Here is a 12,500-nt window from a genome sequence, read left to right as displayed (position 1 = left end):
TCTTTCTTGCGTTCTTTCTTGAGTTCTTTCTTTTGAGTCTTTCTTTCTATTGAGTCTCTTTCTATTGAGTATTTCTTTTAAGCCTTTTGTGTGTTTCTTTACTTTCTGTTGAGTCTGTTTTTCTTTGTTTGTTTGTTTCATTCTTTCTTTTGAGTCTTTCTTTCCTTTTGGGTCTTTCTTTGAGTTTTTCTTTCTTTTGAGCCTTTTCTTCTTCTTTTTTTCTTTCTGAAGTTTCTTTCTTATTTTGTCTGTCTTTCATTTTGTTTGCATTTCTTTGAGTCCTTGTTTTGAGTCTTTCTTTAGTTTTTCTGTCTTTCTTTGTGTCTGTTCATTTTTGTCTGTCTTTCTTTTGTTTGTTTTTCTTTTGAGTCTTTCTTTCTATATTGAGTCTTTCTTTTGCGTGTTTTTTTACTTTTTTGATTTCTTTCTTTCTTTTTTTCTTTTCTTTTCTTTTCTTTTTTTTTTTCTTTTCTTTTTTTTCTTTTCTTTTCTTTCTCTTCTTTTCTTTTCTTTTCTTTTCTTTTCTTTTCTTTTCTTTTCTTTTCTTTTCTTTTCTTTTCTTTTCTTTCTTTTGAGTTTTTTGGATATTTCGTTTGTGTTTTTTTCGTTTGAATCTCTCTTTCTTTACAGTTCTTTTCCGTCTTTCTTTTTAGTCTTTTCATTAATCTTTCGTTTGGGTCTTTTGGGTCATTTGAATTTTTGAATCTTGTGTCTGTTTTTCTTTTATTTGTTTGTTTCATTCTTTCTTTTGAGTCTTTCTTTTCTTTGGGTCTTTCTTTCGAGTGTTTCTTTTGATTGTTTTTTTAGTCTGTTTTGTATCTATCTTTCTTTTTCTGTCTTGCCCTGTGAGAAGTCTTGCCCCCCCTGCCCCTCTCACATGGACGCCCTGCTATTTAAGATTTGTATGCTTTTTTTTTTTTTTTTTTTGGTTCTTTTTAGCTTATTTTGACCATTTTCATTCAATTTCCCCCATTGAAACTGGCCTTGCCAACAGTACTCTCCATCCCACTGAAAAAGTCCGACTACAACACTACTGCTTGCAAGCGGCTTTGCAATAATTATGTAAGCCCGGGGGAGGGAAAAATTGGATGGGGAAAGAATTTTTGGCTAGCCAAAGGGGGGGGGGCAAGCAATTTGTGGCAAGCCGAGGGAGGGGGCAAGCGATTACTGGCACACATTTATGCTGCGCCTTTTAAATAAAACGCTCTAAAAAGGCCTAGGAAAACAGTACGGAAACGCCTAAATATGCAAATGTTCCTCTGTGTTCGCAATATAATTATAGATCTAGACCATTTAGGGTAGACGTTGGTCGAAGCAGCCAAATAAATCGATTTTCATTATCTAAATCAATATATTATTGAAAAATAACACTTTGAAGTTTTGCAAATGTTCCATATGAAAAAGTTTGACTATATACAAAAACGATTTTCTTATAAATAAATCTACGCACAGTTTCCACCTCGATACACTCAAACACACAGCAATTTTCAAGCACGAGTCTAGACTCTACGCAGACTGTGTTTACTACACGGTTGAGTGCATAGCATCATAAGAGCTGTGTGAGATCTATTGGAAAATAGAAATCTATGTTACTTTGTTGTCAAAACCTCAAGTGTTCCCTTCATCCAATCAGATTTTTTATTTATATCGAACGAAACCTAACAGTTCCCCCTGAAAACACTTCTTCTCATTCGGTCAACAGATAACACAATTCAATGTTTATAGCAAGGCGAATGTGGTAAATCTGTCGCGTAAAACGACCTATCCCAGCACAATTGTTGACCAAAATGTAGGTTTAAAAGTCAAAACCTCAAGTGTTCCTTACAATATTTTTTAAATTTTATGTCATTAAATGAAAGAGCACACTTATATATTGTCCATATACAGCCTCATTATAATGACCAATGGCCTTCTCTTTAAATTGCAGATCTTGTGCAAAAAGTTACTATATTTTCGTCTGTTTTGTCATGCGGTATAAATCCAATGAACTATGACTTACGCTTACAAATTGATATGATTCTACAAATCATAATATACTTTGAAAACTTGCTTGATTTATTGTTGTTAATGAGTTATGGATATGTACGTTTTACAAAAGTGCTGTTGTTTCAGACCTCTTTACAACATAACTCAAGAACCACAAGACCGCCTACAAAGGTAGGCCTATATATCTGTGATATTTGAATTCTTCTACGCACTCGCTATGAAATGATCGATGCAATTCTTGCTAAAGCTCACATTAGCAAGATGTTGTGAACTACCAAATCGCAACAGTTTAAAATCGTTGCTAACCTTAAGGTTTGCAAATTGGGATAGGCCTACACAAAATTTGGTATGAGCAAAAAGGTGGGCGGGCAAAGTTTTGGCAGGCCGAGAGGGGACGGGGCGATTTTTGCCAGACTGAGAGGGGGCAAGCATTTTTTGGCACGCCGTTTGGAAATGTAACCCCGCGCGCCCCCTCATAATTATTGCACTCCTAGTGGCACGGTCCCTGAAGTAATGAAATGGATTCTACTGCACTGGTGGCAAAATAATGCCATCACAATCTACAACATTGGAGTCTACAATATTGTACATTGAGGGCTTCCTGAATAACCCATATTTTAATAGTCCTCATGACCCCTTATATCTTTAGTCCTCACTGAAAAATCCATTTTGTTCTTCATATAGTCTGTCATTGAAAACCTCTACTTCTGGGGTAATGTCCGCACATCTATGTTACTTCCATATAAGTGCCCCCCCCCCTCCACTCCCCTCCTCGGGCTAGGTTCACCCTCATGCAACTGATTCTACTCTCTATTTTGCGTTATTCTTTACAGCGAAGAGAGCTGGAAATAGAGAGACAGAGAGCAGCTGAGAGAGACCCTCGTGAGAGGGGAAAAGAAGGAGAGGGCGTATAGTAGGCCTACGCGTGATCAAGTAAAGAATGTGACCTGTCAACGAGCGTATATTTTTGTTCAAGAGATATAAACCGTAGATAGCACTTTATAGCCTAATTCTAACTAGCGTAGATAAAACTGTCTTTTATCATGCTATCTACCGTAGATAGCACTATTTGTGTATTATGTCATCTCAGAGTCTATGGTCACCTACAGTAGGCCTATAGATAGTAAGTGTGTGCAATTCATGCTATTTTGTACGCATCATTATAAAATAGCTAGCACTTTATGAACATCATGCCATATATAGGTAGCACTTCACGTATGTATGTATGACATGCTCTCTAGTACAATAATTTGATGTTTGACATCATGCTATCTACCGTAGATAACACTCTGTTAAGTCTGTTCAAATCCAGCGATCTATTGGCGACAGATAGTATTTCGTATCAAAAGTATGATTTTACACGATTGTAAACAAAATTCACGGCTATACGGTACTTTATCTGTGACAAAAATCTGAGATTGGTAATAAATCAATAAGACGCCATAAACAGAAGCTCTATGAAAATTCAGGCCTGTGAAAATTAACAATACGAAACGCACCATCACTCTCAGTTTTCGTGTTTTATTGCAATATCAATGATGGCGCTGTGCCACATGGACGCATGGTTCCAGGCGGCGAGTGGCATGATAGAGCCGGCAACGTGTGAAACCGCCCGGCCATATGGCATTTTCCATAATAATCGGTTAGTTTGTGGGGTTCATTATCGAACCTCAACGGTTTTAGCTTGTATTTATATTATTTATTAACATATGCCTATTTGTTTGTGATATTTCAAGCGTTTTAAAATTTCAAAATAATCCCATTCAATTACACGGTTGACGATGGAAATTTACTGAATTTAGAGAATTCACGGCGCATACCACCTGCATGGTTCAGTAGGAGTTCGTTCTCGCTTTATTATTAAAACAGTTTTTTACTGCATGTACATGTAGTTAAACTACTGAAAACAGCAATCATTATTACGACAATGCTATCTACTGAAGACAGCAATTATGATTAGGCCTATGATGATGCTATCTACTGAAGCCCGCAATTATTATTATGATAATGCTATCTACGGAAGACAGCAATCATGATAAATGATACTGCTAGGCTACTGAAGACAGCAATATTAATCATAATTATGATAATGCTACTGAAGACCAGTTATAATTATGATAATGCTATCTATTGAAGCCGGCATTTATTATTATGATGCTTTCTACTGAAAACAGCAATCATCATGATCATGATTATGATAATGCTATCTACTGAAGATAGCAATCATGATTATGATTATGCTATCTACTGAAGACGGCAATCATTATTATGATAATGCTATCTACTGAAGACCACGATTATTATTTGGATAGTGCTATCTACTGAAGACAGCAATTATGATGATAATGCTATCTACTGAAGAGAGCAATCATGATTATGATAATGCAATCTACTGAAGACAGCAGTTATAATTATGATAATGCTATCTACGGAAGACAGCAATCATGATTATGATGCTTTCTACTAAAAAGAGCAATCATGATTATGATGCTATCTAAGACGACAATCATGATTATGATAATTCTATCTACCGAAGACCACAATTATTATTTTGATAGTGCTATCTATTGAAGACAGCAATTATGATGACAATGCTATCTATTGAAAACAGCAATCATGATTATGATAATCCTATCTACTGAATATAGTAATCATGATAATGATAATGCTATCTACTGAAGATGGCAATCATGATTATGATAATGCTATTTACTGAAGACAGCAATCATGATTATGATAATGCTATCTACTGAAGACAGCAATTATGATTATGATAATCCTATCTACTGAAGATAGTAATCATGATTATGATAATGCTATCTACTGAAGACAGCAATTATGATGCTTTACTAATTAACCAATTGTTGTTCTGAAGACTTTAAAATGGATCAACACGTTTCTAGATGAAAATGTTCCACATAAATCCGTTAGGTGGGTGCCTCCTCCACCTGGGACATGCACCAACTGATGATAAAGATCATCTGCAATGTCTTACAACAGGACCTACAGGACCCTGGCAATATCCTGTATATCATTCAACTGGACCTACAAGACATTCAAAATATTGCCTTTACCCTGCAACTGGACCTCCTCCACCAGCACAGGTGAGTTGAATCAGGGTCAAAATTTGTAAACAATTTGACGCGTTTTAAAGTTGGATAGAAATATAGAGAACTGTATAGATAAAAATTGTAGCCTAAGTTCCATTTGTCAGTCTTTCAATCCGACGATTCCCTTAATTTTGGTGTATTTGTTATGTGTGTATAAAATCCAATTTCAGCATGGATTTGCCAGACTTTAGGTTGCCATTTAAGTCGCGAATTGTTGGCCTCTAGCCTTTACATTCAAACCAATAATAAGGTTCTCACGGTATCCCACAATACATGTCTCATTCAGAGCAGATTTCAATGGAAATTTGTCCAAACCATTGTTAAGTGTAGTACAATGTGGGATACAGTGTGGATGTAGTGTGGTTGTGCTGCAAACCATAGACAGGAACAACGAGATACAAACAAATCAAGCAAAAGTACTTGCTCAACGATCTGCATTAGCAGTAAACCGTATCTTCCACTGGTCTCCTAAATCTGTATTACGTGACTGAAAGGTACTGGATATGGAATAAATCCCAAATAATATTGTAGGGCAAGATTCATGTTATTGCTCTGTATTAATAGAAAGGATCGTTTAATACATGGGCACAATCTATTTCGTGACATCTTCGAAGAAAAGAAGGGTTTGCGTTTTTGATGTCGTCAATAATGTTGGCAAAAGACATTGTTGTTATTGTAGTTATAGGTCGAGGCTAAATAAGCACGCGCCATGAATATGTAATATTGAATATAAACTGAACTGTATTTCATTGTGAAACTTCAAAGTATGTAGTCGGATTCATGATAGTCACGACGTTGAATGTTCTATTCATTTATTGTGCATTTGTTGCTATTACAGAGGAACCATTTGCGAGTGGATGAATTGCTTCTTACGTACTCTGCCATGCGGCGCCACAAGTTGATTACCTACATCTTTATTCTGAAATGGTCTCAGCTTTATTGCTCCAAGTAACCAAGTAAACAGACAAGCAGCATGGACTGTGAATACATGGTCTATATAGCAGGCAGTATCAAGTCGATCGCTTTGGGCAAAGAGAATTAATGCCACAAGGCAAACTGTCATTTAACCGAATGGACTCACTGAAGGGACCGACTGATTGATTTTGGAATTGGTCGAGAAAAATAACCAGGGACTAAATAGTCATTACTTGCCGTGTCTTGTTGAATGGCACTATCTACTGCAGAGATAACTTGAACTAATGGATGTATTGTACGGACAAACTGACTGATGTTGTAATCCACCAAGAAAAATAGAAAGCCAATTATCAACTGAAACAATCATCATTACCATCGGCTTCGTGTCATTTTGCATGTTTCTCGGCAGGGATATCTTGGCTAAATGGGCTCACTACAGTGATCGTTAGATTTGTTTTGCAACTATTTAGAAATATCACACAAGGAAATAAGTCATTTTTCTTCCACTCCATATCTAATAGTATTATCTATATTAAGGGGAGCTTCACCAAATTGATGATGGACCCGGTAGAGGGACCGACTGTTTGATTTCGGTACGTATGAAGAAAAAAATCAAAGGAATATCCCTTTGCAAGGAAAATGTCCTGTGTGCCCATTGCAATGTGACAATATACTGGAGATAAAGCCTGACTATTAGGATTCATTGCCTGGAACGATTGATTGATGTTGCATCTTATCAAGAGGAATGGAAAGGAATTATATCGTCATTACTTCATTTCATGATGGAAGATAGCAAAGGAATACCGCTTTACAATAGAATGCCCTTCATGTCCAATGCAATGTGACAATATAGGAAAAAGCCTGACTCATAGGATTCATTGCACGGAACGAGTGATTGATTGTGGAACTTATCAAGAAAATATCACGAAATATACTGTCACTACGTCACTCTATGTCTCTTTATATTGATCTATCAACTTCTGCGGAGTTTAAAATGCCGAATGTTTGATTAATTAACCAATTGTTGTTTCAGAGACTTTAAATCTTTATGGAGCAAAATGCTTTAGATGGATTTAATGTACCAACTAAACCCGGTGGGTGGGTGCCTCCTGCACCTAGAATGGTGCCCAGAACACAAGCACCAGCTGATAGCAAAGAACATCCACAATGTCCTGGATCCGGACCTATAGACCACTCACAATATTCCGTATATCATTTAACTGGACCTACAAGACACTCTCAATATTCTTCTTACCCTGCAACAGGACCTCCTCCACCCGCACAGGTGAGTTGAATCAGGGTCAAAGTTCATAGAAGGATAAAAATATGGTTCTTTAAATATTGGCTGTATCTTTCTTTTAAAGCTTTATTTCAACATCAACGCAAAAGTTAAATAAGGAAAGAATCATTCATATTTTCGTACCTTGTTTTGCATTGCCATATTCGCTACACCCAAATGCAGAGTGATTTGTAAGTTAGAAGTATGTACTCTTAAAAGCTATAGTTCACTCAACTTAACAATATTACTAGGCATATCTCCAGGCCTGAATGTTACTTGGCATATCGATATTGTCTCATGATGTTAACTAAACTAACAAGCTTAAGGGGCTGTTGGTTTCGTATCGGATATTATATTCATTGAATATTGTAAAAGGATATACAAATATACGCACGATCATTTTGTTTTTCAGAAAGCTAATCTTTAAAAGAATATCAAACTATTGGCAATGTAACATTTTTGCTTAGCACACTAAATGAAAGTCGATCGAGATAATGGTATTTGTAGGATTATCGGTGAAATATGTTGGAGAAAAACAAAATGTATGCACAAGATCTTCAGAGACAAGGTCAAAATATAGGGCAAAATATCACTCGCTTGCTAGCAAGTAGTCGTGATGTGTATTCTTATAGTAACAATATTTAATTCATGTACATGGAGAAAATTTGTAAGTGTCAGGGCATATATAAATGTGTCATGTTTTCTATTGTAACGCAATTGTACGTAAATAAAAGGAAAATACAAATAAACACATAAATATAAGTAACTAAATAAAGACATGAATAAATTAATAACAGTGTCGTCGCCTACATCTCATCCCATCCCAGTGGTGTAGATTTCTTTTTGACATGGGGTTGGAAAAAGTCTTGAAGTATAGTGAATCCAGCACCTTTGGCGACAGAATAAGTTTATGATACAAATGCGCGCGAAGCGCGTGAAGAATTGCCATATTGAAGATAAACTGGTGAAATATGGTGCAAAAGTGGAATGAATGCGCACGAAGCGCGCACAAATGTGGACTAGGCTAAGACGGCCAAATATGAGGTTAATTTGGTTGGAAACTCACATACAGGCGTCAACATGCAGGGGGGTGATTGTACGGACGATTCCCCCTATCAAAATATTGAGGAGATTTATCCCCCATTGCCAGGGATCTACGGCTATGTATATGGCGTGACGACGACTAACAACTTTGCACACACTTTGCACATAATATAAACAGGAGAGTTGCAGATGGTAGCAATGATGAAGATGAAATAAACAAATTGTACCAGAATTAGTTGGGTATACAACCGTCCCATTCTTGTTCGATACATTTATCCATTGCACTATTTTCATAGTCGTATTTTTATACAAACTTATCCAAGATATCCCCATTATTCGAGAACTATATCCCCATCAATTAAAAAAATCAGCATGCCTTTCTTAAGAGGTTCGTTTTAATGGTTGGCTTTAGTTCAACGGTGCAAGGGTGTTATTTGAGCATCAGGTTACCATCTATTACATATGGGCTTATAATATGTTTCTGGCGTATCTTACTTAACATTCCAAATATAGCTTAGGGCCAAGTGTAGCTAAGTGTAAAATGGAAAGATGATGACATTATACATAGGGATGAATTTATTCAGAATGTAAGATAAAATAAATGGTGCGAAAATCGCTTATGGCGTTCAAATGTATAATGCACTATTGAAATATATTAATTAATGTTCTTTGATCTTGCCTGTCCATGTCGCAATTTTAGTGTTTGTGATTTTTCCTGCTTTAAGGTGGTACTACACCCCCTGATAAATTTGTGACTATTTTTGCATTTTTCTCAAAAAATAATAACACACTGGCAACAAAAGTTATGTATCGGCACCCTCATAACCAAACTGCCAAGTCATTATTACATGTTTCTCATTTGCAATTTTGATTTTCTGAGTACTAAACCCACAATTGACCAAATTTCAGGTGCATTCTTCATTAACTTGTGGAAGACATCAAAAGAGATGTATTCCACAAGTTAATGAAGAATGCGGCTGGAAATTTGGTCAATTGTGGGTTTAGTACAGTAGTACTCAGGAAATCAAAATTGCAAATGAGAAACATGTAATACTGACTTAACAGTATGGTTATGAGGTAACGGACTATATTATAGGGGCAAGGAATCCAGTTACAACACTGGAATTTCAGTGACTCAAGACAAGCGGTACGTTATTTATGATAAGAAAAGAGGTACTGCTAGAATGTACCCCAATTCTTAACATACATAATGAACCACTTGTCTTGAATCACTGACATTTTAGTGAAGTAATTGGATTCCTTGCCCCTATAATATACATAACTTTTGTTAACATTGTTAACAGTGTGTAGTTATTTTTCGAGAAAATGCAAAATTAGTCAGGGGGTGTAGTACCACCTTAATCGTGTAATTCCACTTCCTTGTTAATGTATCAGTTTTTAGTATTATCAAAAGCAAAACTGATGCAGACATTGTTTTGTTATTGTTATTGCATTGCAGGCTATTCACACCCAGGATCCTACAGTGTACCAACCAGACGACGACTACCCACCGGCAACAGGACAACATACCGTCGTTATAATAGATGGCTACACACAACAACAAAGACAAGAACATAAAACCCAATGTTGTATGATGACAATATGTGCCTTGTGTTTATGTTGCCTTTTGGATTGATTTCAATGGAGAATTGTAGAAAAAAATATTAATTATGTTCACTGTTTACAACAATCACAATCCAGAAAGACAAATATGATAATTATACTTCATACAAATATAGTTGACTAGTCGTGCTCTATTATTCCAAGTCTTTCGTAACTTCAACAAAATGTAAATATGTATGGAATATGATAATGTACATTTGAGAATGAATTTGGAGAAAACCTGATAATTACAAACACTCATGGAGCAGCAAGACCTTCCTCTAAGCTTTTAATCCGATAAGCTGATTATCTATTTGGTTTCATGAATTGGAAGACATTCTTTGATGTATTACTGAGCTCAATCATCTGAAATTACTGGAGCGTGAGCCACCCAGGCTGGTGGCTCAGCATAGTATTTTATTAACAGAAGGTTTTCTCCAAATTCGTTTCCTAATGATAAATAATATCCGTTTTGTAAAATTAATGTTTAAAAAGTTACAAATAAATATTTTGTTCGAAAACAAATGTCTAACCTCTAATTTCAGAATTGGATATAACTTGAACCATAGATACCGTATACGGTCGGCTTAAGGTTAGTAACTATTTTAAACTGTTGCAATTTGGAAGTTCAAAGAATCTTGCGAATAGTAGTGCATTGATCATTTAGCAAGTGTGTAGAAGAATTCAAATATCACAGACATACTTTTGTAGGTCATGTGGTTCTTGAGTTATGTTGTAAAGAGGGTTGGAACAACAACACTTTTGTAAAACGTACATAACTCATTAACAACAATAAATCAAGCGAGAAGTTTTCAAAGTGTATGATTTGTAGAATGAACTTTTGCAAAACATCAAAGTGTTATTTTTCAATAATATATTGATTTTGATAATGAAAATTGATTTTGTGGTTGCTCCGACCAACAATACCGAATGTAACCGTAACGAGTTTTTGACTTGGAATAAGAGTTATAAAATCGTTAGCCACTTGAGTAATGTTTAGCTGTGAGTTTTGGGCGATCCGAGAATAGCAAGTAAGACACGTCTTCTTTTAATGGATTTCCTAAAAGTATTCTTTGCGAAAGTAAAGCAGGTTTTCTGTTAATTGGGCTATTCCATTTAAAATCCACACTACCCCTGTGGAATATTTTGGAAATATCTGCCATAAAGGGAGTATGTTTTTCAAATGTAATTGATCAAAGTTAATCATTTTGATACCCATACTCCCCCTGTATTATGGCTTTACCTATATCTTCCACAACTGGAGTGAGTATTTCAAATGGAAGTTACCCAATTGTCTATTCTATTTGAAACTCATACTCCCTCTGTGGAAGACTTTAAGAAAATCTTCCACAGGGGTAGTGTGGATTTTAAATGGAATAGCCCATTGAGCCTTAGATCGAGGCTGCCTTCAAGAAATAGGACGCTTATCATATTATGACACGGCAATGCCTGAATAATTTACTCTCAAATTCTAAATTCTAAATCGATTTGCAGCCGTTCAGCTCCTCTCTTTACAGCTCAAGGAAGAATTCTTGCTTTTAAACAATTTGACGTGTTTTAAAGTTGGATGGAAATTCAAAGCATTGTATGATCCCTGTACTGAAAGGTGATCTTTTCAATTCCAGTATTATTCACTTCACTTCCCGATGAAAATAATATGGGCTTGGGGATAAAATTGCTATGGATTTTTAGAAAGACAAGGCAGGTATTTGAAAGCTGTATGGCTTTGATAATCACATACTCTACCTTTTTATAAAGAAAATTTCATCGACATCTGAGAAATGGGTACAATTATGTAAAATGTATTTACACATTCAATGATTTAGCAATTTAGATTTGAAGTATCGGGGACATCTTGTAAGACAGCAATAAGACACGGTTGTTTGATGTGATAATTTATTAATTTTTCTAACAAAACATTATTATAATATTCAATTCTAAACCTGAATAATACCAACAGCTATCACAATAATAAACTGTATATACACATTATATTTGTAACAATTTTTAATATAGATTTTTGTTTATATATCAAATTATTCATCTTTTTCTGCATTTTTGTGGTAATTTTAATTCTATAAACTGTACATTAGTGTGCAAATTGAGGGCGCTATTTACATATATTTTAGCTTTAGATTAGCCAAATAATATGAGTTATACCTTACATTTCATGATTAAAAGTTTTTGAAAATTCCTTGTTATTTGTTAGTCTGTTTGCTGATGTTCTAATACCATTTTACAAGTGTCTCACCCCTTGTAAGGATGCAAACAAGCTTTTAGATAAATAGCGCCATCATTGTTCAACTTTTCTTAAAGAAACCCAGTTTTACATGCAATCAAACAACCGCGAAGAGGGAAGAATATCTATCGTTGCAGCTGTAATATTGCAGATTAATCCTGAACAGTCTTGAATTAATTTAGTGATAGATGTTGAATTATAAGCCCGTTTCTTATCTCGTGATATGATACGCCATATCATGTTCATTGTAAGTTGATGCGCATTATTGATAAACATTTTATAATTCATTAATAGTGATGAATATTTGAACTGGATTGAATTTCGT

At 35.3% G+C, this 12,500-nt stretch overlaps 2 protein-coding genes across 2 annotated transcripts in view; one reads left to right on the top strand and one right to left on the bottom strand.

Annotated features, from left to right (window-relative positions):
* Positions 1–5,981, bottom strand: part of LOC140170878 (uncharacterized) — a 15,285-nt gene extending 9,304 nt beyond the window's left edge. The window contains exons 1-2 of the mRNA XM_072194083.1: positions 5,974–5,981; positions 413–568 (exon numbers count right to left, since the gene is read on the bottom strand). Of these exons, the coding sequence (XP_072050184.1) occupies positions 413–568; positions 5,974–5,981 (164 nt within the window). The remainder of the gene's footprint in view (positions 1–412; positions 569–5,973) is intronic.
* A 296-nt stretch (positions 5,982–6,277) lies between these two features.
* The window catches only part of LOC140170875 (uncharacterized), a 10,540-nt gene continuing 4,317 nt past the window's right edge, over positions 6,278–12,500 (top strand). The window contains exons 1-2 of the mRNA XM_072194082.1: positions 6,278–7,296; positions 9,794–9,923. Of these exons, the coding sequence (XP_072050183.1) occupies positions 7,060–7,296; positions 9,794–9,923 (367 nt within the window). The 5' untranslated portion in view covers positions 6,278–7,059. The remainder of the gene's footprint in view (positions 7,297–9,793; positions 9,924–12,500) is intronic.

Source organism: Amphiura filiformis, chromosome 15, assembly GCF_039555335.1.
Source record: "Amphiura filiformis chromosome 15, Afil_fr2py, whole genome shotgun sequence".
Taxonomy (NCBI): Eukaryota; Metazoa; Echinodermata; class Ophiuroidea; order Amphilepidida; family Amphiuridae; genus Amphiura; species Amphiura filiformis.
The sequence above is the reverse complement of the archived record's forward strand: the minus strand, read 5'-3'. Positions and strand labels throughout refer to the sequence as shown.